The sequence below is a fragment of the Pelophylax lessonae genome (assembly GCF_965119305.1).
Source record: "Pelophylax lessonae genome assembly, chromosome: 6".
In the NCBI taxonomy this organism is placed as follows: Eukaryota; Metazoa; Chordata; class Amphibia; order Anura; family Ranidae; genus Pelophylax; species Pelophylax lessonae.
In genome coordinates this window covers 64,767,637-64,795,073 of record NC_138773.1, presented here as the reverse complement: position 1 = coordinate 64,795,073, position 27,437 = coordinate 64,767,637, and the positions used below count along the sequence as shown (strand labels likewise).

Sequence of the window (27,437 nt, the reverse complement as noted above, 5' to 3'; positions counted from 1 at the left end):
TTTTTTATGTATCAGCTCAATATGAATTTTTTGTAGAAATGATGAATTTTTATATGTCAGCTTCTTTGTAGATATTTGTATCATTTATTGAAAGTGTCACTGTGTGTTATGATCATGGAATATTGCTCAATGATTTTATATTAAATTTGAAACTATACGTATCTTTTGTTCTTATTTTTATATTTGTGCAAAGTGACCTGCCTCACACAAAGTCCCATGACCTTCTATTTTTGTTTTTATGCATTATTAGGGATGGAGGCATGTCACTGTGGCTGCTTTGGGTCTCAATTTTTCTTTGCAATAAATACTTGGCAGAAGATCTAACCCTAAAACAGGTTGAAATAGAGTTTCACATGACTTTTAATTCGAGTATTCATGTGATATGGTCAATGTGCGCTGCACAAAAAACACACCATCACACATGCTCAGTACATGCCTCTTTCTGACGCACAGTATGTGACTTATATTTATATCTCTCCAGAGATGCCTTTATTTAACTACAATGTTATAGACAACACTATTATTTTGACTTATTATGTAATTTGTTATGCAAGCCATTGTCTGGGAGTGTCTGTTTTTGGCACAAAGAGCTAGATAAGCGTTGCATGTCCCGACCACGTTGTGACGTACATTACAAATCAGATTGGTCAGATTGGCTTAATGTAGTGCTGAAGAAGAAGAGGGTGCAGGTGGACTGAAGTGGATGCTCTCTAGCTGTTCAGCTTGCTGTTTCCTGAGCCGCAGGTGGCCATAGCGGACACTTCAAAACCCTTCAATACCAGGAGCATCTTGAACAAAAATACCACTTTTAAGCCAGTTTTTCATAATCCACCTTCTGTGCTTCCCAAAATCACTTTGTTGTAGGATTTAAAGCTAAACTCTAGGCAAACCGCGAAATGCTCAGTGAGATACATATATGGGAGTTGTTCTCCCTGTCAAAGGATTTGTATTTCTAACCATCCAGTACTAAGATTTACACAGCTCTATTACACAGCACAGTCCTGTTTGGCAGGAGAGGAGACCTAATTTTTCTCTGCTGCAGTTAAAGTGGTATTAAAATAAAAAACACAAATGTAATATATTGAAGCTTACCAACTTGCACATGTGGTGGCTGCATTGGTTTTCTGTTTCCATTATTTACCCTTAGTAAAATTATTTGCTAGTAACTCACTTACCATTTTAGGACGTCTCCACTCTGAATGAGACACCTTTGGACAGCAGTATTTTCAATCTGGGGAGAGGGTAGTATTAGATGCACTAGCAGATTAAGCTCTCGTTCACATTAGAGTGAATTGTAGTTGCACCCTATTGCTGGCAATCGTGCTGTTTAAATTGGTGCGACGCTGACTTTGTGGTGCTGCATCGATTTGAAAAAGTAGTTCCTTCCCTACTTGTGGCGATTATGGGTGCAACTTGCATAGACATCTGTGCATGAAGCCGCACAGATGTCTTCCAAGTTGCACCCACATGCAGCTTTGAAACATTTTAGATGAAGTCGCACGATTTCAAAGCCGCAGGCAATGTGGATGTGGGCATAGGTGGACCAAACTCGTTTTTAATAATTTACAGCAACATTTCTTTACAAAAATGAATAGCAGCTAACCACTGTAAGCACCCCTGTCAGTGTTAGATGGGTTGTCTCAACCCTCTATCTGCCATTTTTTGCCGGACAGCTTGGTCTTTTAATGGAAGCTGAGAAATATAACTTAGGCCCCTTTTATGCGGGCATTTCAATCAAGTTTGCGTGGCAGACCCGATCGGAAGGTCTTTGGACTCCTATAGACAGGTGGATGTAGACAGATTTGTGTGCTTTTACATCCGCCTACCTTTGATTGTAGATGGGTGCAGCATTGTGCGCACACAGTCCAGCTAAAAATAATGCAACTTGTATTGAAGTAAAGGCAAAACAGTTGTCAACAAATCCGGTGAGAGGCGTCCCAAACAGGAATACTCACAGATGCCAACAAAATGTAGCGGAGCAGGTTTAGCCAAACCGACAGCGTCTGTCTGGAGTGACAGAATGCATCCTGGCTGGTGTGAGCCCAAACAAGAAGGTGTCCAAGGACAGTGCAAAGCCCTACCCTTTCCCTGCTTGTCTGGAACTCTCCATGCCAGAGGGATAACCTGTCCATATACACTACCCACATACGAATGCATGTCAAACCCAGGGGCCAAGGTCTTAAATAGACTCTGCCACACCTAAGATGGCTGCTAGAGTCACATGGGCTGCCAGCATCCAATGCATCCAATCGTATCGCTGCCCCCGTGATTCAGGAAATCATAGAGGAATCATGCTCCACCTGACTTCCTCTCCCTCTGCACTGCCGCTACAGTTGAGCGTCAACTGCAGTGGAGAAAACAGACTACACCTGCCTAGTGCCTACACGTGTCTGCTCACAGATCCCCTGCTGACCAGAGCGGACTCCGCTTCATGTGAAAGGAGCTTTATTGGTTAGATCTCTATGTAAAATTAATGAAAGCAAGCCTAAAACAAAGAAAATGAATGCAGCCATCACATCTAAGAATTGGTAAGCTGCAGTATAATAAATTTTTGTTTTTGGGTTTATTTCCACTTTAGTTTACATTTCAGGTCTTTGCTCTCCCCCAGCCTAGGCTATGAATGGACACTCTACTCTCTCCTCCTATCCTAAAGGATGCAGTGCACTTTCCCTATAAGCGCAGAGGAACCTGTAAAAAAAAGTTTCAGAGAAATATTTATGGATGAGTCACAGATTCAGTCGTATCCATCCTGCACGGTAATAGCATCACTTATTTTCTGCCTTGTAACTTTCATTGTCTCATTTAACTAATGGCCCCTGAGAAGAAGCCCTTATTTTCGGCGGCACATGAACCCGTTTAGCAATCACAAGCCTGTCTTGTGGAACAATGCGATAGGCAATCATTTACACGTTGCGTCATTTATCAGAAAGCACTAGAACAAACGTATCATCTCCAAGGACTGCGCTTGTAAATTATGTAACGAAAATTACAAGTACATTTACTATTCTGCGTTGTATGTGATCGTTAGCGTCTGCACAAATGGGGACAGTGATCAATAATTTACTCTTTAATTTGATGAAGTGATCACAAAAGATCAAAATAGATAACACAGTGACTCATTTTTCTGTCTTTATCAATTTTAGGCATTTATTATGTTCATATTTATTTATTGCTATAGTGGCATCCTTTATAACCCCAGATATAGATAGGTCACCTTGTTAGAGAAGGGAAATCCTTAATGCCTATGTAGAACCAAAATATTTTTTTTTTTACCTTTAAATGGTGATGGGAAGGGTTAAAACCATGTGCATATATTTTTTAGTTGTCTGTGTTTCTATTCCTTCACTTCCTGTCCTTGAAACAGAAAAGGAAGTGATAGAAAATCTCTAAAATGTGAGGGAAACTATTCTTAACCTCCTTAGCGGTATTCCCGAGCGTGGCTCGGGGTTAAATTTCAGAGCCAAAAGCGGTAACCCCGAGCCACACTCGGGGTACTGCCAGAAGCATCGCTGGATCCTGTAAAAGAGGTTTCTTACCTTGTCACCGGGATCCAGCGATGTGTCTCAACGGTGTCTCGCGGCGGATCTTCCTCCCGATCGTCTCCGTGCCCCGGCTTCCGTCTCCTGCGATGTGACGTTCGCAGGGGGGTGGAACCAGCGGCAAATTCAAATGTAAAAACACACCAAACACACTGATACCATTCAAAATAAAAAAAAAATCAAATTAGTTTGCCCCCCAGTGCCCTTTCCTGCAGTTTTACTGTACTTTTTATGTAAATATATATATATATATACTTACGTAAATATATATATATATATATATATATATATACGTAAGTCTTGTGAATGAGCAGCCCAAACCAACTGTATACATTATATATATATATATATATTGTGAGGGATTAGCTTGGTGGCGGGTGTGGATGACCCCTTTGCGTTTTCACAGAGACTTTGTTTTATTCATGCAATTTACTTCACACAATTGCAAGCCTCAAAACAGCCAAAATAAAATAAAACAAAATAAATCCTTGTCACTGTGGGCGGCTACCTTCTCACACACTGGAACCTATCTAATGAAGTCTGTCCCCAACCTACTGTTGGGCAGACTTGGCTGATCATACAACAGACTCTCAATAGTCCATGTTTTATCTCTTCACACAGCAAACAGTTCCTTTAACATGTCCCTTTTCCTCTTCATATGGAACATATCCCTTTGTCTCTTCACACTCTTCACATTGAACACAGTTCATTTGCTTGTCTCTCCACATAGCAAGCAGTGCATTTATTTCTTTCCACATAGAAATAGTTTCTCTTCTCACCTTGAGACGATCCAAGACCTCACTTCGAGTAGTCTTCACACTTGTTTACCCTCCTTAGCGCACATCACTTCAGGGGGTCTTCTCCCATGCTCACCAGCTTGTCGGGAGGCACTCATCTGTCTGTCCTCCTCTCCCAGCCCACACGGCGACAGGAGGCAGCAGTCCTTCTCCCATGCCCACACGGCGTCGGGAGGCACACGTCTGTCTCTCCTCCTCTCCCAGCCCACACGGCGACAGGAGGCAGCAATCCATAGACTTCCTTTGGACAAATTATAGAGGCCTTAACTTCCTCATTCCGAACAGCTGAAGGCCTTTCAACTTCCTTAGACAGTTCTGGCTACCTCTGCAGCCGACACCCTATAGTAATTGGTGATTTGTCTAACCCAGGTGGAAGTGTAGCTCCTGTCTGTGACTACATTCACAGATTTACCTGACTTCCTGTCACATACCCCCCCCCTCTTGTTTCAACCCTAGGGTTGGGACACAGATTTCCAGGCACGCATGTGTCAAGCACTGCTGACTCACTGATAAGCCTCCTATTATCCTCAAGCTTCCGAATGAAACTGTTTCTGTCATCTTCATTGACAGATTTCTCATAAATGCCACACAGTTTGTCTCTCATCTCATATACACATTCTTCAACTGCATTTTTGGCATCATTTTGCTCCTTCTCGTTTCTGTCATCTTCATTGACAGATTTCTCATAAATGTCAGACAGCTTGTCCCTCATAACCGTCTGTCCAATCCACCATGGAGGACCGTGATCCATAGGCAACTCAATTTTGCTAGTCTTAAAGTCTTCAACATTCTTAAGACGCCTCACTCTGCAATCAACAAATGATTTCCACAACACTTTGAGAACCTCTGCTTCACTTAGCTTTGTTCCAAGAAATGTCTGTACTTTATCAACTTTCCTTCCATCATCATATGGGTCAAAGGCAAGAACCCAGCGATCTGGGTGGTATCCATTATAGACCTCCTCTCTGCATCAGTGAAGAAGCATGGAACTGCAACACATTCTTTTACAGGTTTCTTCAATGCACTTTCTGCTGAACTATTTGACCGCTCAAGGTCACCTAGTTCCTTTTCTCTATCTGAACTCCACATGGAATGTATCTCAAGATCACGGTCAAACTTCTGCCACTTATCTTTCACCAGTTCCATTTTGGAAACACTCCCTGAAAGGCACTTATTCATTTGCTTCACGTTTTCACCAACAGACTTTATATTTATATCACTTGCTTTAGTTTTCTCCACTAGGTTTTCAGCCTGAACTGAGAAATCATCATATTTCTTACACAGCACCTTTGTTTGCTGAAGCTCTAATGATACATTTTCCAATGCTTAAAGTTTTTGAAGGAACGGTTTATTCCAAAGGGGTGATTCAAGCCACATGTCATCACATTTCTGAGGCTCACTCAGGACAGACCCCAAAACACTGATCCTTTTAAAAACTGCATCAGGCACACTATCCCCTCTTTGGGACAGATCCTCTGTTGCCTGTAATTCCTTTTCCAGTTCCTGCAACGGAATCTTCATCTCTTCTACTTGCTGTTCTAAGGCTCGCTTAGACTTTTCTAGCTCCTGAACGCTTTTCTCCACATCATCCTTGGAGCTGACCAAATTTTCCATTTCTATACACAGCTGTTGGTTAACTCTTTCTAGTTCAACCTTACACTCTAGAGCTTCCTCCAAGGAGCGAGCCAAGAACAAGGCTTTGCTCTCGTTATCACGCGCCTCCGTTTCTGCACGGCCGAGTTCTTCTGCATATTTTGCAGACACAGTCTTCTCCCCCCCAAGCATCTGATCCAACTTCTTTTTCACATTTTTAACACACTCTAATGAACCAACGCTTTCTTCCATGCGGTTTTTCATATCCGCTATCTGAGCTTGCAACGTTGCGACTTGCTCCGGTTTTTATTTGCTTCCTCCTCCTCTTTTAATTGTTCCAGGAAGCCATTTTTCTCATCTTCCATTTGTTTTAGTTTTGTGCTAAAATTCAGCCTTTGACACCTCTCTTCCCGTAAGAGTTCCTGCGTGTCTTGCAGCTGCGATTCCAAGATAGAAAAATCTTCCGCAATTTCTCTAGATTTGCTGTCTGCTTGAGAAAGCTGATTTGTAACATTGTCCAACTCAACCTGCAGTCGGTTTGCCTTCTGTGACAGCTTAGCACACAATCGGTCACCTTCTGACACCTTGACTTGCGATTCCAGAAGCTGTGCCTCTACTTTTTCCCTCTTATGTTCACAATCTCCTTTTCCCTGCATAAGAGCTTTCACCTCATTGGCTAGCTTCTGGGAATGAGACTGTAATTCTGCCACACAGGCTTCTTTCTCCTTTAACTGCTGCTGGACACGTTGGACTTCATCTTTCCAACTTTCACAGTCCGTACGCAATTCATCTACCACACTTCTCAAAGCGGTGAGCTCACACACAGTACTCAGTAATTTAGCCTCTCTTTCACTTTTCTCCTTGTCGCTGAGAGACAATGTCGTTTTCAGAGCGACATTCTGTTCTTGCAACCCCTGCAGGTCTATTTTGGTAGCTTCCAAAGACTGAAGACTTTTTTCCAGCTGATTAGGCAACTCCAACATTTCACACATACTTTGCTTCTGCAAAGTCTGAATTTCAATTTCCTTCTCCATGAGGATGGTATCTTTCTCCATTATAGTCTCTCTGCGTTTGTGCAACTCGGAAAAAAGAAGAGCAGTGGATTCTTCCCACTGGAACACCTGAGCCTGCACGTTTCTATGCTCCATCCTAAGCAACTCCAGGGCTCGTTCATTTTCTTCCCTTTTCCGTTTCAAGGCATCCATCTCAGCCCTGCACACATACTCGGTTTCCTCCAAACCGATGGCCTCCATTGGCTGCTGGCGTCTGTTTCCAGCCTGCCATGCTCTCTTGGTGATCCTTTTGTTGAGCTGCAAAGCTCCGCTGTTTCAGCATCTCCCCCATTTTGAGTTTACTTTTCATCTGAGCACACTGCGTCTCCATAGCAATTTCATCAGTGTTGCTAGGGACAACAACCTTCCTCTTTAGTAGACTCTCTTTAGGCATGGATGGGGCTCGTTCAGGCAGTAGCATCCCCTCCATCCATAGAATCCGGTCTCTTATTTCATCTATCTTTGCATTTTTCAGGCGTTTCGATCGCCCCATCTTCAATAACTCCACAAACAAATTTTTCACAGTCCAGCAAAAAATTTTGAGACCACTGTCCCTTTAAAACATGTGTTTCTCTCTCTTGCAGGATTTCCTTTCCTGTACACACAGTTTGTGCAGTCCCTTGCACCAGACGCAGCTCATCAAATATTTTGAGACCGCTGTCTCTTTAAAACACGTTTTTTTCTCTTTCAGGATCTTCTCTCCTGCACACATAGATTGTGCAATCTCGTGCACCAGACAAAGTTCATCAAACATATGCACTTCTTTGCAGGGATCTCTGCTTCTGCCCACTGCATACCTCCACCATATGTGAGGGATTAGCTCGGTGGCGGGTGTGGATGACCCCTTTGGGGGTGCGTTTTCACAGAGAGATAGCCGAGCAGTGGTTGCAAACAACACTTTGTTTTATTCATGCAATTTACTTCACACAATTGCAAGCCTCAAAACAGCCAAAATAAAATAAAACAAAATAAATCCTTGCCACTGTGGGCGGCTACCTTCTCACACACTGGAACCTATCTAATGAAGTCTGTCCCCAACCTACTGTTGGGCAGACTTGGCTGGTCATACAGCAGACTGTCTGTGACTACATTCACAGATTTACCTGACATCCTGTCCCAATATATATATATATATATATATATATATATATATATAATTATATATATAATCTAATACCTAATATATGTTTATATATATATATATATCTAATATATGTATATATATATATATATATATCTAATATATATAATAAATGTATACAGTTGGTTTGGGCTGCTCATTCACAAGAATTACATGCAAAATAATGGTACCGCTTTCAGCACCTAAAATCCAAAAGAATCATACCGCCAGGGAGGTTAAACAAACATTTACCAGAACAGATGTTTGAATAAAATGTTTTACTAAAAGATTTACCCTTCACTTCTTTTTCTAATTACCAGGACAGATAGAGAGGATAATCCTCCCCAGCACAGATCGCATTAAAAACCTCACAGGGACTCAGTCCTTTCCGACTCCATCCAAATTAAAGGTAAACATTTAGGTTTTGCATGCACTTTAAAATTGAGTGTTCTTGCCTATGGCAAGTACACTTACTATTCTTTCACATATGTATTATTCTTATTATAGTGAAAGCCTATGGGAATATTTGGCACCCTAACTCCTCCCACAGTTTTTACACTACATAGACAAGTAATATACCAAAACGAGCAGATCCTTCCTGATCACGTTGCTATTACTTTTTAGAAGGTTCGGCCGAATGGTTTTGCAAAATTTGGTCATTTTTGTGGTGAAATTGGCCCCATAGGAATGAATGTAAGTTACCCCAAAATGGATGGTGGAATGTTCCGGAATGTTCAAAACTAGACCGTTTGTTTCCAACTGCCAACATTTCTTAACTGCTGCCACTCCCACTCCCACACACACACCATACACACACCACACCCCCCCCACACACACACACAACACACACCACCCCCCCCCCCACACACACACACACACACACACACAACACACACCACCCCCCCCCCACACACACACGCACAACACACAAACTGCTGTCACTCCCACACACACATAGTTACTTTGCCCACTCCAGCTGGAGACTACAAGTGGCGGCAAGAACACTTCACACAATTTCCCCGGAAATTGTACATTTTCTAGTTAAAAATGTTCTTTGCCCACCCTGACATTTTTGCCCCCCTACCATCACCCCACCGGAGTGATGAGGGTATACGAGAGCATCAAACTCTCTCCCCTTCTTTCAATGATGCAGTATGGGTGTCTTATCAGCCAACTGCAATGAATTTACATACATATGGAGAATAGCAATAAAATGTATTCTAAAGGTTGAAAAAAAAAAAAGTCATTGTAGATCTGAGGGGGACATGCAAGGAAATAAAAAACAGCATTTCCATAATTGGATGATAAAAATCAGCAGAGCTGCCGCTCATTTCAGATCTTCCCCTCAGATCTACAGTGACTGCACTTCCAAGTGCACATGTAGTGTACAGTGGATTTGCCTTTAGTAAATGCACCCCATTTTATACTTACCTGCTCTGTGTAATGGTTTTGCACAGAGCAGCCCCAAACCTCTTCTTTTTGGGTCATCCGCCGTCGGTCCTGGCTCCTCCCCCTGCCAATTCTCCCCAATAGCAACCCCCCCCCCCCCCCCCACTCTCTCCTTATTGGGTGACTGGCTGTGACTGGCAGTGGCTGCTATGTGAACCAATGAGCAGAGCGAGACCCGGGAGAGCCGCTGTTCTCATGGACATCGCTGGATTGGGGGGCCTTTAGGGAGCTGCACCCAGAAGGTGTTTTACCTTCATGCATAGAATGCATTAAAGTAAAATAAACCACCTGCTTTCAGAACCACTTTAAAACCACAAGTTATAAATGTACCATTAATGATCTTAAATCCCTATTCAAACATACCAATATTGTTTTGAATCTGTCTACTTGCATATGCACAGTGTTTACTACATTTAAGACCTGCCTTTGGTTAAACGTTCACAGTTGCCAGTGTGCTTATGTCAGCTCTCAGTGAACGTTCAAGTCCTTAAATGCAGCACCATGGCAACTGCAGATCTAAATATCTAAATAGATCTTTTACCCCAACTACCTGCAAAAAATACCAAGACACAATTGGCCATAGCGAATAACAAAATATAACAAACATTCCTTAAAACAGGAACAAAAATAATAATACAATCACAAGAAACATAAGGTTGCCAATCTTTGGAGGCACCAAGTATCAATTATCCACTTTATAGCTGCATAACTACTTACACGGTCCCCAACCGCACCACACCGGCTCGGGGACGACCTCAACATTCTGCAGAAAAAAGAAATAAAATGCTAGCGCTCAAGATAAAAATATATATAATATAATATAATGTCAGAGGTACATAAAGTCCATAAAAATGTCCATTTAAAATCAAGGCGACTTGTAAGACAGGCTGTGGATGGCTAATATACACTAGGGCACAGCTCTCCTCTGGAGTGAAACTGACTCTGGATATAGCATAAAAAGAAAGACATTTGAATGTACATAAATGGAGCAATCAACCAAATAAAAACTCACATGGGGTACAGAAATAAATGCTCATCTAAGGGTGACAATCCAGCAGCTGGGAGAGCCATGCATCCAGTCCAGAAGGTTTAAAGCCACGGTGTAGCATATACTCGCCAGCAAGGATGGAGTAATTCCTGGTGAGAGCTGGGTGGACAGTAGAATAAAACGCAGCTCCGGAGAAAGGTGTCTTGGGGCAAGTAGAGATATATAATCTATAATTATGACAGATTATGTATATACTTCTGACTGGTACCTTATCTGTTATGAAGCAATAGCTGCTGCTTTCTCCATGTCTTTTCCACCCTGATTGGGAGGGTCAGGCTCGTTATAAACACCTGGTATAATCTCAGTGTTCTGATGAGGAAAAACTGTTGTTGTTTTTCCTCATCAGAACACTGAGATTACAAAACCACCTTTACGCACGATGAACCTGCCAACTTCCTTATTGACCTTGACTCTAGCCTTGTCTAGCTTGTCCACTGACCTGGCAAAACGCCAAGACGTTCGGCCAACAATGTCCGACCAAACCACAACTGTGTTAGGAAATGCCACACGCAGCCTAAGGATGTTGAATTTGACATCTCAAATAAGATGGCGACAGGATCTGATGCCCAGCTCATTACAACCAGCGTGTATGACCAAGACGTCAGGAGCCCTGTCCCAGCGTAAAACAACAGTCCCGGAACACCCATCCATCTGATACTCGCCTCAGACTTAGAGATGCCCAACTGACGACTATTAGGCCAGACATCCGCCGTCCTAGCCCCCAATATACAAAGGAGTGGACCAAAATCCAAACCGGGTAAGCAGCATCTGAAAAGAAATACAGCAAAATAACACAACCAGAAAATGTGCAACAATAACATATAACCAACAAATCAAAAGAACAACAGCAGAAGACCCCCACTACTGTGGCAGCACCTTCTGTGACAAAATGGCGGCGCATAGCAAAATGGTTGCTTCTGACAAAATGTTTTTTACTTTTAATGTCTCAGCAGACTTCTGACACTCTGACAACTTAGCAGCTTTATAAAACTGGGACACTCAACCCCCCTCATTTCTTTGATCTCTCTTCCTTTGAGACAATGTACTTGACACTTAGCAGCGAGAATCAAGATAAGTTAGGGAGATAACACATATAAGTGTGAAAACGCTAATGTTATTTGCTTTTAGATGCTACAGAAATGTATATTATGCATATGAAATATGTATTTGTGAGGCAACTGCTGATATATATATGATGTACCTTCACTCCATCTCATGCTTATGCTTTTGGACACAAGTCCAACTTAGTCCCCTTGCTAGCGAATAAGAGGTTTGTTTTCCTGTCTGTGTCCGGAGTCAATTACTGGTTACCCAAAACTTTTTGCTGCTACATTTCTTGGTGCATTGGCCGGGAAACCAGGTGGGACACCGAGGCAGGTGGCCATTTCCACTACGACCCACAGGAGCCGGCCCCTTGGATCACTGCTGTGTCTCAGGCGCCACCGGACAAATTGTCTGGGAGACTACGCTACATCTTGGTTGCCTGCTCCGAAGCCACCGTGACAGCATCTTGAACCCGGACTCAGGAACCAAACAGTTGGAGCTCCACTTCAGGACCAGGTGAGATCTTCACCTTTTGGTTTGGGATAACAGTCAGACAGGACCTCTCAACGGTATTCGAGGGAAAGGGAGCCTGATCACCTACAGAGGAAACCCTGATTGGATGATTGCGCATCCTGGGCAGACCTCAGTCAGTTAATCTCAGGTGGCAAAGGTTGGTATGAATGGTGTCTGTATGAGACATTGCCCAGCAACAAAGCAAGAGTGGACTCCCTGTAGGTGCATTTCTCAGCCGAATTACCGACAGGAGAAAGCAGTGTTCCAACCCATTGTGTTGAGAGTCTTGGACCCCAGATTCTCAAAACCTTACCCTACTCTCTGTGTCTGTCTTGGTATATCTAGAGCTACAAAATGGGTGAAAATCAGTCAGTCCTACCCCCCCTAGAGTGTACGATCAAAAATGTCAGGAAGGGATTCTGCAAAGGTTACAAGCTGAAACTTAGCCCTAAAAGACTGGAAATATTGTGTGATAAAGACTGGCACCACTATGGAACGCGGTGGTCCCCGCTGGGAATTTTTGACCTAGAGACCGTTGACCAACTGATAGCACACGTTAGAACTGGGTCACAGAAACATGACAAGATCCTATATATAGCTTGTTGGATGAGATTAGTAGAGGCAGAAGAGCAGCCCCTACCATATGTAGAGGGACAAATCCTGGGCGAGCATGAGCAAAGAACAAGTCCCAATGCCCCACCCTGTAGACTGGGGGAATCAAGCTCAAGTCGTTAGCCCCCCTCAGGAAGATGGCCAGACCCCGTCAATGCCTAATCTCAGTGTATATACTCCCATATGTACTTCCAGGGGTGACACTGTCAGTATAAATAAGATACATTCAGATTCAAATGAGATAACAGAAGCGATCAATGGGCGCACAGGTCAAGTGTCCACTTCCATCCCAAAGAATCCCAGTGCCAGTAATCTAACTCTTGCCCCGTCCTTCAACTTACCTATGCAAATGTCCCTGAGGGAACAAGCTGTAGGGGGACAATGCTTATACTTATACTCCTTTTACTACAATGGATTTACTGAAATGGAAAACCCACAACCCCTCGTACAGTGAGAATCCCCAAGCTGTGACAGACTTACTCCGCTCATTAATTCAGACTCATAACCCCACCTGGTCTGACTACTGTCAGCAACTTCTACTGACTCTTTTCAATACACAGAATAAGCTAGGCAGCTCAAAAGCATGTTGAGAAGTTAGGAAAACAACTGGGACCCCCCCCCTGGCTGGGTTGCAGAACACTGTCCAAAAGCAGACCCTCTTTGGGACCCAAACAGAAGGGAAGACATGGACAAACTTCAACTCTATTGGACAACTATTATAATGGGGATAAAAACAGCTGGCAAAAGACCCACTAACCTCAGTAAAACTGCAGAGATCCCAGCAGCCCCAAGAAAGTCCAGAACAGTTCAATGAGAGACTGAGCGAGGCTTTTCAACTGCATGTACACTACATTCGATCCCAAGACGGCTGATAACCAACTGCATTTGTCAGTCAGTCTGCTAGAGACATTAGGAGGAAGTTGCAGAAGCAGGGTGGCTTAGACGAATACAGAGAATGCCCAGACGGAGATCAGAGGGGAGGGAGAGGAAGTTATATGCCGAAGCTGACAAGTTATCACAAGGTCAGGAAACCTATGTCTGAGTCCCACATCAGGTGATGGATTAGACTGATGGATTACAAAGGAAATCACTGGTTCACTAGCAGCTGGATGGTCAACTGCCAGGCCATGCTGTGTGAAAATCCTCAAATCCATTTAGAGACTGTTAATTACCTAAACCCAGCCACTCTGCTTGCCACCTCACAAGAACCCCTGGCACATGACTGCCTCCAGGTGATGGATGAAGTCTATGCAAGCCAGCCAGACCTGAAAGACAGTCCATTGGGAAAGCCAGATGTTGAGTACTTCACTAATGGCAGCAACTTTATAAAAGATGGCCGGCGACACAGTGGTTAGACAGGAGACAGTGATAGAGGCAGGAGCCTTACCACAGGGAACCTTTGATCAGAAAGTCGAACTAACCGCACTAACCAGAGCATTACAACTAGCTGCCGGACCAAGACTGAATGTGGACTCTAAATATGACTTCCTGACTCTCTGTGCTTACGGAGCCCTGTATAAGGAAAGGGGGCTCATTACCTGCGGAGGGAATAGCATCAAATATGGGACAGAAATACTGGAACTCTTGGAAACAGTATGGGCCCCCTCTAAAGTTGCAGTGATCCACTGTAGAGGCCATTAGGAGGAAGACTCCCAGGTAGCTAGAGGAAACAGAAAAGCAGATCAAGCAGCCAGGGATGCAGCATGCCAGCGGCCCCTGAAACAGATAATGGCCCCCGGTTCCGAGTTCCACCCTCTGAATAGGATCAAATCTATACAAAGGCAGAACAAGAATGGATAGAGACTGAACCTGGAAAGTACAGGAAAGACCGATGGTATCAATTGCAGGACAGAAAAGTTGTCATCCCAGCTGCTGTAGCAACTGAATTCGTGAGAGAATTCTACAAGAGAACCCACGTGGACAAAACAGCCATTGAAAGGGCCCTGGAGAGATATTTTTATATTCCCTGGCTACTAACACTGGCAAAAGCTGCAGCCAGCAAATGCATAGAATGTGCCCGAAACAACCTCAGACAAGGGCCTGTACCAACTCCTGGAATACAAGCTATAGGAGTCTCACCGATGGAAGAATTTCTGGTTGACTTCACTGTCATGTCTCATTTAGGAGGGTATAAATATTTGTTGGTGGCCCGTTTGCACCTATTCGGGCTGGGTAGAGGACTGGACCAACATGAACTGAGACTACAAAAGAAGTTGTCAGATGCCTGATCCTGGAAATCATCCCCAGATATGGAATCTCCTCCTCCATAAGCTCAGCTAACAGCCCTGCCTTTGTTCACAAGTGCCTCCAGAAATTAGCAGCAGAACTCAGGATTACTTGGAAACTGCATACCGCGTACTGGCCTCAAAGCTCTGAAAATGTAAAAAATGCAGCCTAAAGTTGCAACTGGCTAAACTCTGTCAGGAAACCCAAATTAAGTATACCTTGATGCTGCCCATTGCTCTGCTGAGAATTCGGAGTACTCCACGAGGAGGACAAATTTGTTCCCTTTTGAACTATTATATGGTAGTCCCCCACCCATCATAAGGGAAATCAAGGGAGACCTACACCAGTTGGGGGGGCGTGAACTGTTACAGAAACCAGGGGAGAGTTTGCAGAACATAGGGAAATGGGTTCAGGAGAAACTCCTCATAAGTCTGTCCAACCCAGTCCACCCCTTTGTCCCAGAAGATGCAGTGTGGGTGAAAGAGTGGAACGTAACCGCTTCAGGGCAGAAATGGAGGGTGACCCCTTGGATACATCACTCCTGGGAAAAGCAAGCTGCTGACCACACAGACTCCTGGCTGAGTACAGTAGACCCTCAGGACCCGTTAAAGTTAAAACTGACCAGAGAAATCAGAGGTATCGACTCCAGCTCTGCCCCTGACACACACCTGGAAGCTGTCAGGCCTGCACATGGCAGGAGCTAGTTGGATTGCAGCCCTGCTCCCAACACATACCTGGAAGCTGTTGGTTCAATGCACAGTGGAAGAAAAGGACATCTAATATCTGCTAGCTCTACTCCAATCACACACCCAGAAGCTGACTGGTTAATACACAGCCAAAGCTGGGAATATCCACCGATATGATGTCTATTAGAAATGCTTTAATAAGATTACTGGTATTCATAGTAATAATACTGACCAGGCCTGTAAGGGGGAGGGCAAATCATATGATCTGTGCATCAAAACCACTAGAGTAGGGCCCATAACCACCAGAATGTTTCTAAGACATTCTCATTACAAGTGTGAAGTCATAGTAACTGGCACTTGTGTGCATAATGAAACCACCTATTTAGTGTGCATCCCAGGGAACCAGGTAACCTGTTATGACCCCACCTATGTACCCACCAAAACATGGTTAACCATTCGGAGCTTGGTTCCACAGGCAAGCTGATAAATCGTACCCTGATAACCAACCCCAAAACAGCAGCGAGTCTGTGACAGCTGTGACAGCTTGCGGCTTCACAGCTGGGTGCACGCTGCACATATGCGAGTCCCGCTGCGCCTTCTCAATGGTCGAGCAATCTTCTTGGACCTCTGACGTGTCCCAGAAGATTGCAGGGAGGGAGGGGGAAAGAACTTCTGCACGAGCTGCCTAGGTGGCCCGAGCATAAGTGGGAGCTGAGTACCTATCAAAACTAGGTACCCACCCCCCACCCCCCCAAAAAAAAATGACATGCCAAATGTGGCATGTAAGAGGGTGAGGAGTCCTTAAAGTAGAACTTCCACTTTTGGGTGGAACTGTGTGTAGCCCTGCTCCCAGGGGAGTGGCTTAATGCTAGTATATCCTCTTCACTTCGGTTGCCCTGAACCACCTCCAACCCAACTGACACTATTGTTCTGTCATTATAAATGATCAAGAACACAAAAAAAGGGTTGCAATAAAGGATCAAATTTACTGATCTTTGATTTGCGTATTCAGAAATGCACAAACAAGGTCAATGACCAATAACATGAGAACATTAAAGGCAGTATAGATCCTGAATCCCCAATCTGTGACTTATGCAGGGTCCAGCACTCAGGATCAAAGGTACAATCCCCACATATATACATATATGTATACCTATATATGCTAGGGAATTAATACCCTATAATACTGTAAATACACTGTGTTTCAAGTAATTAGAGAGTGACCATAAATTAATATTGACAGTACCCAAAGAATAATTGTATCATTAACAACTCTTTAGCAATATAGTATCTCTGCATCAACTTAATATCAGAGTGCACTCTGTATACTAATGGGGGCCCCCTTTACAGCTAGATTGCAAGAGTCTCCTGGATGAGTGAGGCCTCACAAGTCTTCACCGGCAAGAAATCCTCAACCAATCCAAAGAAAGTAATTGTAATCCACGGTAAAGGTGATTGATAACTGTAATCCCGAAGGTAGTTAATACTTGTAATCCAAACAGATGAATGCAAGAATAGATCCTGATGCTTCACAACAGGCAGAAGCCTAGTACTGTAAGAGGGGCCTAAGGCCTTTGTGCCCACCACGCACTATGTTTAACTACAGTGTCCTGTGGTGACTGTCTAGGTGTATGATAATGTCGATACTGGATTTCTCTTACCCAATACCACGAACTCTGTTCCGCACTCCAACCAGGTCCCGCTCTGCTTAGCCTCACAGCCTCTCAGGACATCCTTCCGCTCGGTCACACTACCAAGATCCTTACGCTCACACGATAGCTCCAACTCCGGTGTTTACCACCAGGCCTCGGGCCTACTCCTCTGCTATCCGCAGCAGCTCTTCCCCTTCCTCACAGCACGCTGTCCTCTAAGCAAGAGAGCGAAAGTTGATCCCGCCTCCCTTTATAAAGACACTCCCAGCAGGCTCCGCGAGTAACATGGCTCCTTGGGAGAAGAGTCCCATTACATAAGCAGTCTATGGTCCTGGCTCCTCCCAAACTACATCTCCCATATTTCAAGAGTCAATCCTCTTGCCAAACTTTAATAACAGAACAGTCTAAACAACACTAGCCTTGCGACCAGGCTACATTCTCCCCCCACTTGAACATCTTTGGTCCCCCAAAGATAATGAAATCTCTCCTTTATAGTAAACAAGAATTAGTCTATATTAAGAGCTTAACCATCTAAAGTAGCATTCATAACAACTGAAAATTGATTAATTAAAGGCACTGTCTAACAACTTTTTGTACATGTCATCAGATAAATTTGGGTCACTCTCACAAAGGGCTAACAGAAAATCAATGGCCAACTTAATAGTGTCAGTGGGTTGAATAGAACTTTCTTCCTGAGAGCTGTCAATAGAAGAGACAGCCAATGGCATAGACCGTTGTGCTGTTGAAACCTATTCTTCAGAACTTTCCCCCAAAGTACTATAAGTCAGTCTCTTAGGAGGGTGTATTTCCCTTCGTAGTCTAGAAGATATTCCACTGTCACTTTCAGGAATGTCCTCTTCTGCTTGTAGCTAGGAATCTATTGATTCTCCCCGCTTGTCATCAGAAGGGCCCGCTTCATCCAGAGGTACAGACATCTCCAAACTTTGACTCCCATACAGATCTTCAAAGGATTCCATGGGAGAGAGACTTGGATTTTCAACAACGGATTCTTCCAATTCAAAAGAAGGGGAATCCACAGAGACATTCTCATTACACGACTGACCCTCTCTTCCTCTATTGGTCTTGGCCCCACGTTGTTGATAGGCTGGCTGGGCCCCGGACTAATATCCCCTTTAGGAAGTGGGATGGAGGGCCAATCAGTAATGGATGGAGACTGCTCACAAGGAGAATGTTCCTCTGAAGATGGCCACCACCAATCAAAGATGACACTCTCATCTTCACTTTCCCCCTCTTCTTCCAACACACTAACAGCTCTTGCCTTCTGTGAAGGCTGAGGCCTCAACCTAGCGGTTCTGGCAGTATTCTCCTCCTCGGTCCATTCAGTCGATGTTCTGACTGCGTCAGCAATAGGCAACATATGGTTTCTATGCCATGCTTTAAGAGGTCCCACTTTACCTTCCGGATGGATTTGATAGACTGGCAGTCCAGGAAGCTTCTTATGAACGATAAAAGGTTGTGGGCGCTAGCGGTCAGCTAGTTTATGCTTTCCCGGCACTCCCAAATTTCTCAACAGTACTTTGTCACCTGGTTGTAAGTCTTGCAAGTTTTTCTTATTTTGTTGCTCTCGATTAGCAGAGGCTTCCATAGCTTTTTCATGAGCCAACTTCCAATTTCGCCTGAGTCGGTCAACATAGTTCTTGTGAGGCTTGTGAAGTATGATCCACTGAAGTACCAAAAGCCAGGTCTATGGGTGATCGAGCCTCTCTTCCAAACATTAAAAATGAAGGGGAAAGCCCCGTAGAGTCGTTGACGGTACTATTATAAGCGTGTACCAGCACCGGGACATACTCACTCCACTTTTGTTTCTTTTCATGAGGTAATGTTCCTAACATATTCAACAGTGTTCGATTAAATCTCTCCGGCTGAGAATCTCCCTGAGGATGATAGGGAGTGGTCCTGGACTTTTGTATATCCAACAATCCACACAGTCTTTTGATCAGTTTACTCTCAAAATCTCGACCCTGGTCAGAGTGCAGCCGTTGTGGTAAGCCATAGTGAATAGGGATGATCGAACGGTTCGGGTCGACCATCGGTTCGGCCCGAACATTGGGTGTTCGAGGTTCGGCCGAATTTAGAACTTTTTGCCCAAAAAGTTCGGAATTCGGCAACCAGAACCGCCCAAAATGCAATGCTTCAGGAAATGGGCTTTAAAAGCCCGTGATTGGACCAGAACCATTAGCAAAAGCCAATTGAGGGGGCAGGAGAATGCTAGGAATGTGATTGGAGTGACTAGGGGGTCCCTAGACCAATCATTAGTGAATACGCCCCCCAGTATATAAGATCGCCCCCGCCATATTCCTAGCATTGTTATACTGGACATGGAAGAGAGTGGAAGCAGTTCTGTTAATTTTACTTTAAAAGTGTCATTTAGCTATTTTTAGTGTGAGGAAAGGGATATCTAGTGTAGTTAGAGTGCTCCTTTACACTTAAGTTAGCTTCAAAAATTTAGTTTCTGTAGGGAAAGTATGGAGTGTCAGGGGACCGTAGTGTAGTGTAGGGTTAACTGACAGTGACTGCTATGGCAGGGTGACAAAACCCTTCCATAGCAGGGTGACCGCTATAGAGAAATGATCATTTCTCTGAATAGCTTTGGGACACCATTATGGCTTCTCACCAGCCAAGCATTTTTTATGCTGCAGGGGCTGCTACTGTCAGTGCTTTTTTGAGGACATGTTTGATGTCAGACATGACATCTGAACATGTGTATAGGGGGTATATATATACATATATGTCTGTATATACACCCCTAGACATATATAGGTGTGATAGTAGCAGAAATAAATGCTTGCGCTAATTAAATCATTTACACAGATATATTTCTGCTACTATCACACCTATATATGTCTAGGTGTGTATATAAATATATGTATGTGTGTATATATACCACTATACACAAGTTCAGATGTTTTGCCTGCCTCAAAAGAACCCAAAAAAATGCCAAAAAAACGCTAGCGTCAAAAAAAAAAAAAAAATGCCCAGGTGTGTTTTTGCTGGCATTTTTTGGGGGGTTTTGGAGGCAGGCAAAACATCAGAACTTGTGTATAGTGGTGTATATACACACATACATATATTTATATACACCCCTAGACATATATAGGTGTGATAGTAGCAGAAATAAATGCTTGCGCTAATTAAATCATTTACACAGATATATTTCTGCTACTATCACACCTATATATGTCTAGGTGTGTATATAAATATATGTATGTGTGTATATATACCACTATACACAAGTTCAGATGTTTTGCCTGCCTCAAAAGAACCCCAAAAAATGCCAAAAAAAACGCTAGCGTCAAAAAAAAATGCCCAGGTGTGTTTTTGCTGGCATTTTTTGGGAGTTTTTGGAGGCAGGCAAAACATCAGAACTTGTGCACAGTACCACTATACACATGTTCAGATGTTTTTCCTGACTGCAAAGAACCCCAAAAAATGCCTGCTATTAAACCGGGAGAGAAGCCAAATACCTATGTTTAAAGTGTTCTAATACAAACAATCCTTTTTTTTTTTCTGGTTCTGGACATGCTACAGAGCTGAAACTTCACAGGTACACTTTTCAAAAGTTCGTTCATCCTTAATAGTGAACGAAAAACTCAACTAAGACCTTGGCCACGGTGATAGCCTTCTGGTCCCAAATAGGAAAAGCCTGAGCATATCGGGTAAAATGGTCGGTCACTACCAGGATGTTACCATGCCCACCCAGATCTGGTTCGAGACACAGGAAGTCAATACACACCAGCTCCATGGGACCATGACTCTGTTGGTGACCCATAGTAGCCGCTCTATGAGGTAATGTCTTCTTGGAATGCAGCGTATACAGGAGTGACAGTAAACCTCCACTTCTTTTCTCATGAATGGCCAGTAGAATCTATCTCTGACTAACTGGAAAGTTAGATCAGGCCCCAAATGACCATGGGAATCATGTAGCACTGCCAAAACAGTCAGCCGGTGCTTCTCGGGTAACAACAGCTGACACACTCCATCCAGACCTTCCGCAGTATTTACTCGATTTGACTATCCCATCCTTCAATTTCATCCTTTCCCAGTCCCGATGGACCACTTTAGTTCCTACTATAGAACTTTCCAACAAAAGTTTAGGATTATTTGTCTTCAAAGCCCTCTGTACGACTGCTCCTAGAGGATCTTCTCTTTAAACTTTTCTCACTTCCTCTTTAGATAGTTGGGGAAGTTCCTAATTCCTTACTTGGGTCAGGTCACAATAGCATCTGGGCATCCCCTGAAGGGGAAACCCCAGCTACCTCAGCTCCCATGGCTCCTTTCAGATGATAAGCCACAAGCCCCTTGGCAGGTGGCTTGCACTCCCTCAGAGGCGAGGTGCACCCATTCACGTTCTCTTCTATCAGCAGATTGTGGACATCCAGACAATGTATCAGCATCTAGGTTCCCCTTCCCACGCCGATACTTCAAACTAAATTGAAACTCGTAGAGAGCAGCTAGCCACCTATGACCAGTAGCTTCCAATTTGGCTGTGGTCAGTAGATACGTCAATGGGTTATTGTCAGTCTTGACCACAAAGTAGGCTCCATAAAGGTAGTCTCTCAGCTTGTCTAGCACAGCCCATTTGAGGGCCAGGAACTCCAACTTATGAATGGGATAATTCTTCTCGGAGGGAGACAAACTGTGACTAATATAAGCAATAGGACGCAGCCTCCCTTCGGCTTCCTGATTACAGCACTCCCCCCAATCCATCTCTACTTGCGTCCACATGTAGCTCATAGGGTTTTGCCGGGTCTGCATAGGCCAAGACAGGAGCCTTAGTGAGGCTCTCCTTCAACTTCCAGAAGGCCTGTTCACACTTGGTATCCCACTGGGCTTGAATGATTCCTTGGACCCTCGGGGTCCTTTCCTTGACACCTCTATCTTCTGAGGTGATAAGCTCTCTTCCTCAGTTTTCCTCTTCAGCTCAAGGGTCCAGCTATCTGAGAGAAGCTTTTCACGAACCTTCTGTAATAAGAGCAAAAGCCTAAGAAGGATCTCAGTTCAGTCACATTTGTGGGTCTTGGCCAAGTAGTGACAGTTTCCAACTTCTTCGGATCAGTGGACACCCCTGCTGCAGATACCACATGACCCAAATAGGTAACAGATGTCTGATAAAACTGGCACTTCTTCAGGGTTAATTTCAGCCCTTCTTCATAGAGTCTCTGGAAGACCTTCTCTAAACGGGCCTCGTGTTCCTCCAAAGTCTTTCCGAAAACAATGATGTCTTCCAGGTATACCAAGATTTCAATCAAATGCATATCCCCCACAGTGTTCTCCATGAGTCGCTGGAAAGTTGCTGGGGCTCCCGCTAACCCCTGGGGCATTCGGTTGAACTCATAAAAACCCAATGAGCTGATGAAAGCAGTCTTCTCTCTGTCCTCAGGATGCATGGGTATTTGGTAATACCCACTCTTTAAGTCCAATACACTAAACCATTTAGCCCCGGACAAACACTGTAGAGCATCTTCTATGCGAGGGGTGGTGTATTGATCCGGAATAGTTTGGCAGTTCAGGGTGCGATAGTCTATGCACCTCCTGATGGTCCCATTCTTTTTGCGGACCACCACTATGGGCGAAGCGTAAGGACTACGGGACTCCCGCATAACACCTGACTTCTTCAGCTCGGCCAGTTGTTCTCGAAGGTCTTCCAGGTCACTCAGTGGTATCCTTCGAGCCCTCTCCCTAAAGGGTCTATCCTCGCTGAGGCAGATTCGATGTTGGGCACTTTTAGCACAGCCCACATCGTAATCATTTTTGGAAAACAGCTTCTCCCATCGGGACAATTGGGTCTTCACCCGCTCCCCCCCACTTGAAAGGGACGGCTGGGCGGCTAGGAGAAGTATCTTCTGACCCTTTTTCCTTGTCATTTTCTTCCTTCAACTCTGAAGGGGTCAATGGAGAGGCAGCACTTACATGTCCCAACACCATCCTCATGACTGCTGGAGCTCAGGCTTTTAGAGGGACTCTCAATTGGCTCCTTCACTGAGGTCCCCTGAAGTTTTCCGCCCTCTTATTAAGGAAGAATTTCTGTATGACCTTTAACAATTCCTCCATCGCTTCAGGACTGAGTCCCTGTTTCGGACATTGGGCCTTAAAGTGCCCCTTTTCTCCACACGTAAAACATCCTCGATCCCGAGGGGAGAAAAGATTTGACCCTTTAAATGGCTTTCGTGTCTCAGGAACTTTCCCTTGGGCTTCCAAGACCTGCATAAGGGTCTGGCACCTTTGGGTCTGTGCTTGAGCTACCTGGAGCATCAAATCAGCTGATGGCGAACCTTCCTCAACTTTTTTTCTATCTGTAGCTTCCTCTTTGTGGTTCAGCTCCATTTCCACTTCACTGTTATCTTCGGAGAGGCTATTTTCCAGTCGTACTAGCCGGGCGGCAGCTCTCTTCCTTCTAGATTCGTTGTTCAACGGCTCCTTCGCCCCATGGCTTTTCTCTTCTAGCAAGGCTTCTTCCTCCTGAACCTCCCGCGTGAGTTCTGGGTAAGTAGGGGTATCCTTGACTCCTTTCAGTAGTAACTTTAGGACAATCGGATAATTGGGCCAAGCCCCTTGTAATACCCGGCCCCAATCGTACCCGGTCAGCATCTTTCGGGTCAACACCTTTCCTCAGGAGAATCTGATGTAACATTTTATCCACTCGGGAGATGTATTCTGATAACTTCTCTCCTCTCTGTTGATAAGTGTGGTTAAATTTATAAACCAGGTCCCTAGTTTTCTCCACACGCCCAAACACATCGAAGAGGGCCTTTAAGTAATCTTCAGCCGTGCAGTTCTTGTTTCCCATCCGCAGGTTCCGGATCACTTCTGCCGCAGGGCCCCTCAAACTCTCACTTAACCTCTGCCTCTTCACAGACTCAGCTACACTACACTCGTCCACAGCCTGAGCCGCCTGAGTCATCCAACTGTCGAAATCCTCTTCGCCCGTGGGGGTGGGTGACTGCCCAGAAAAGAAACGCAGCTTGTGGTAATTTTGGCCAGCCCCACTTGCCCCATTTAGGACCAGACTGTCCACCAACTGACTCACGTCGGCGTAGAAGGAGGCAGGAGGTATTGCGGCTTTGTCTCCTTCCTTGCTCATGGAGCTGGGCCCGGGCGGGGGCTGCTTGGAGGGGAAGGAGACTTCCCTTCACGGTCCTCTTTCTTTTTTAAGGAAAAGAAAACTTTGGTCAGAACATTCTCGTCTAGCATTACCCGTTCTGTCTTAAATACATCAGGCACATCTTCCCTCTATTCCACCAACGCTTAAACCATGTCTAAGCCATAATCAGCCCGAGCATCCAGGATATAAGCTGCTTGTCCTGGGGCTAGGGCCCGCACCCACCGTCTAATTTCGGTTTGCATGTGCTCATTCCCTGCAACTTCCAGAACCACGCTTTGGTCCAAGCATGGCTCCTTGAGACAGTGCCCAGGACCAGGCAAGAGCAGAATTCATGGCTTCTCCTGCTACTGGTCCTCTGGGAGGGACATTCAGAGCTGAAGTGGCACTGGATATCCTGGACGAGCCCCCAAATGTAGCCCTGCTCCCAGGGGAGTGGCTTAATGCTAGTATATCCTCTGCAACTTCGGTTGCCCTGAACCACCTCCAACCCAACTGACACTATTGGTTCTGTCATTATAAATAATCAAGACCACAAAAAAAGTGTTGCAATAAAGGATCAAATTTACTGATCTTTGATTTGCGTTTTCAGAAATGCACAAACAAGGTCAATGACCAATAACATGAGAACATTAAAGGCAGTGTAGATCCTGAATCCCCAACCTGTGACTTATGCAGGGTTCAGCACTTAGGATCAAAGGTACAATCCCCACATATATACATATATGTATACCTATATATGCTAGGGGATTAATACCCTATAATACTGTAAATACACTGTGTTTCAAGTAATTAGAGAGTGACCACAAATTAATATTGACAGTACCCAAAGAATAATTGTATCATTAACAACTCTTTAGCAATATAGTATCTCTGCATCACTATGTGTAACTACAGTGTCCTGTGGTGACTGTTGAATTCCGTATGGCCCACTGCTATAACAGTTCAGCAGTCCTGCCCTGGCTCAGTCTAGGTGTATGATAATGTCGATACTGGATTTCTCTCACCCAATACCACAAACTCTGTTCCGCACTCCAACCAGGTCCCGCTCTGCTTAGCGACCCTCACGGCCTCTCAGGGCATCCTTCCGCTCGGTCACACTACCGAGATTCTTCCACTCACACCGCTTGCTCCAACTCCGGTGTTCACTGCCAGGCCTCCGGCCTACTCCTCTGCGATCCGAAGCAGCTCTTCCCCTTCCTCACAGCACGCTGTCCTCGAGGCAAGAGAGCGAACGTTGATCCCGCCCCCTTTATAAAGACACTCCCAGCAGGCTCCACGAGTCACATGGCTCCCTGGGAGAAGAGTCCCATTACATAAGCAATCTATGGTCCTGGCTCCTCCCGGAACTACATCTCCCATAATTCAAGAGTCAATCCTATTTCCAAACTTTAATAACAGAACAACAGTCTGAACAACAATAGCCTTGCGACCAGGCTACATGTGCTTTAAGAAACCACTCCCATTAACCGCTTGCCGACTGCTCACAGTATATTTACTGCGGCAGTCAGCCCCTCACAGGCAGAGTGACGTAGGTCTACGTCGCTCGCCTGTGAGGCTCTGGGGAGCGAGTGCGCGCCCGCGGAGGCGCGCTCCCGCTCCCGCGCGGTCACGGACCCCCCCGCGCGTGTGACCAGCCGACCCGATGTCCGCCGGTCACTCGGCGATCGGCGGGGGAGAGGGAGAATGTCAGGCAGCTTGTGTAAACAAGCCACCTGTCATTCTCCTCGCTATAAAGACACTGATCACACGGATCTAGTATGTAGATCCGTTGATCAATGTCCTTACAGCTCAAGCCACAGCCAATCACAGTAGAAAGCACGCCCCTAGGGATACACACAGCCCCTCCCTCCCAAATAAAGTTAACCCCTTCACTACCAGTGTATTTTTACAGTAACAGTGCATATGTATAGCACTGATTACTGTAGAAATGTCACTGGTAACCCCAAAAGTGTCAAAAATGTCAGTCAAGGGTCCGATCTGTCCGCCGCAATGTCGCAGTACCGAAAAAAAAAAAAGCGCAGATCGCCGCCATTACACGTTAAAAAAAAAAACAACAAAAATGACAAAAATCTTTCCCTTTGTTAGTAAACGCGATAACTTTTGCGCAAACCAATCAAAATACGCTTTTTGCGATTTTTTTTACCAAACATAGGTAGCATAAAACAAATTGGCCGAAAATGTTAAAAAATTTTGATTTTTACATTTTTTTTGGGGGGAATTTCATATAAAAAAATGTGAAAAATATTGTTATTTTTGCAAAATGTATGCTCTCTTTTGTTTATAGCGCAAAAAGTAAAAATCGCACGGGTGATCAAATACCACCAAAAGAAAGCTCTGTTTGTGGGAAAAAAAGGACGTCAAATTCGTTTAGGTACAGCGTCGCACGACCGCGCAATTGTCCGTTAAAGTCACGCAGTGCCGAATCGCAAAATACCCCCTGGTCGTTTAGCAGGAAAATCCTCCGGGACTTAAGTGGTTAATTACCTTACCACATGGACACAGACAAACACATTTGTTCAGAATAACAAAAGGTAGGAATCTGCAACAAAATTTGTTAACATAAACATCCTTGCACTGTACATAGATCACCCAGAGGGCAATGTATTTTTTCTTAACAAAAGTTGAGTTACTCTTTAAGCATGAATTAGAGCTTGAATGGAACAGAAAAAAACACTCTATATACCTTATATTGCTGACGTTTTATGGGGACACTTCTGTTGCAGTAAAGAAGCATTGGGAGCAGCTGAATTTCCCAGTATATGGCTAATGAGATGTTTGTAGATTTTATTATGAAGAAAAATAATGACTGCTTTACATGCCTTGCATGGGAAGGAGAGTCAATTAACACTGCTTACGTGTTTCTTAAATAAATAATACATAAACATCATTATATGTCTCCTAGGACAAGTGTTTTTTTTATTTATTATTCAATGATGGTAATGTCGTCATTCAGACTTGTCCTAGTCACATAGATACTCCACTA

The 27,437-nt window shown here is 44.4% G+C and overlaps 1 protein-coding gene across 1 annotated transcript; it reads right to left on the bottom strand.

Moving 5' to 3' along the window:
• Positions 1–23,328: 23,328 nt before the first annotated feature.
• Positions 23,329–24,433, bottom strand: LOC309558610 (zinc finger CCHC domain-containing protein 12-like; the record flags this gene model as incomplete). Its single annotated transcript, XM_082261678.1, has 2 exons — positions 23,329–23,871; positions 23,930–24,433. The coding sequence occupies 2 exons, from the start codon at positions 24,431–24,433 to the stop codon at positions 23,329–23,331; spliced, it is 1,047 nt and encodes a 348-aa protein (XP_082117804.1).
• Between the last annotated feature and the right edge of the window lie 3,004 nt (positions 24,434–27,437).